Consider the following 783-nt stretch of genomic DNA (forward strand, 5'->3'; position numbering starts at 1 on the left):
GTCAGAGTAGAACTGTGCTCACAGGGTTCTCAGTGGATGATTTTTCATAAGTAGATTCCACTCATGGTGCTCCTGTGTGTGTCAGAGTAGAACTGTGCTCACAGGGTTCTCAGTGGATGATTTTTCAGAGGTTGATTACCAGGATTTTCTCCCCAGTTACCTTTGGGTGGCCTTGAACTTCTGTTAGTTAGCAGCTGAGCATGTGACAGTCTGTACCATACAAGGACCCCTAACAAAGGTCAAGGACTTTATATTGCATATAGCAGAGAGTGAACCATCAATACACAATTATGTCCCAATAGAGTTGGGTCTCCAAGACATATTGGATGATAAGGGAATTATTTTTAACAGTACCAGATGCATATTGTATCCTTAAATATTTGCTGCATGAATAAACCAAATGGTGCAACATTGGTCTGTAATATTTCCACAGGCTCTTTGGGATGAACTTGAATAACATAACCCACAGAGCACTGGCGGAACTTCGCGTAAAGAAACCTTACTTAGACATTGGCTGCTGAGAGACCCCATCTGCTGCTTCCTCTCTGGAAGCCAGGACAGAGAATGGAGGAGCTGGTCTGCTCATCACCCCAAGACCCATAATGCCAACTAACCAGTTGTTGAATCATCCAGGACTCACGGGGTCCCCATACAACTGTACTCCATAGGGTTTTCAATGACTAATTTGTCTGAAGGAGATTGCCAGGACTTTCTTCCGAGGTGCCTGAGCGGACTGGAGTGGTTCAATTAGCAACCAACCTGAAGAATCTGATCCATGATAAA

At 44.2% G+C, this 783-nt stretch overlaps 1 protein-coding gene across 1 annotated transcript in view; it reads left to right on the plus strand.

Moving 5' to 3' along the window:
* Positions 1-521, plus strand: part of NLRP12 (NLR family, pyrin domain containing 12) — a 30550-nt gene extending 30029 nt beyond the window's left edge. Inside the window, exon 10 of the mRNA XM_006868321.1 lies at positions 434-521. Within this exon, the coding sequence (XP_006868383.1) occupies positions 434-521 (88 nt within the window). The remainder of the gene's footprint in view (positions 1-433) is intronic.
* The last annotated feature ends 262 nt before the right edge of the window (positions 522-783 follow it).

Source organism: Chrysochloris asiatica, unplaced genomic scaffold (assembly GCF_000296735.1).
Source record: "Chrysochloris asiatica unplaced genomic scaffold, ChrAsi1.0 scaffold00116, whole genome shotgun sequence".
Classification (NCBI taxonomy): domain Eukaryota; kingdom Metazoa; phylum Chordata; class Mammalia; order Afrosoricida; family Chrysochloridae; genus Chrysochloris; species Chrysochloris asiatica.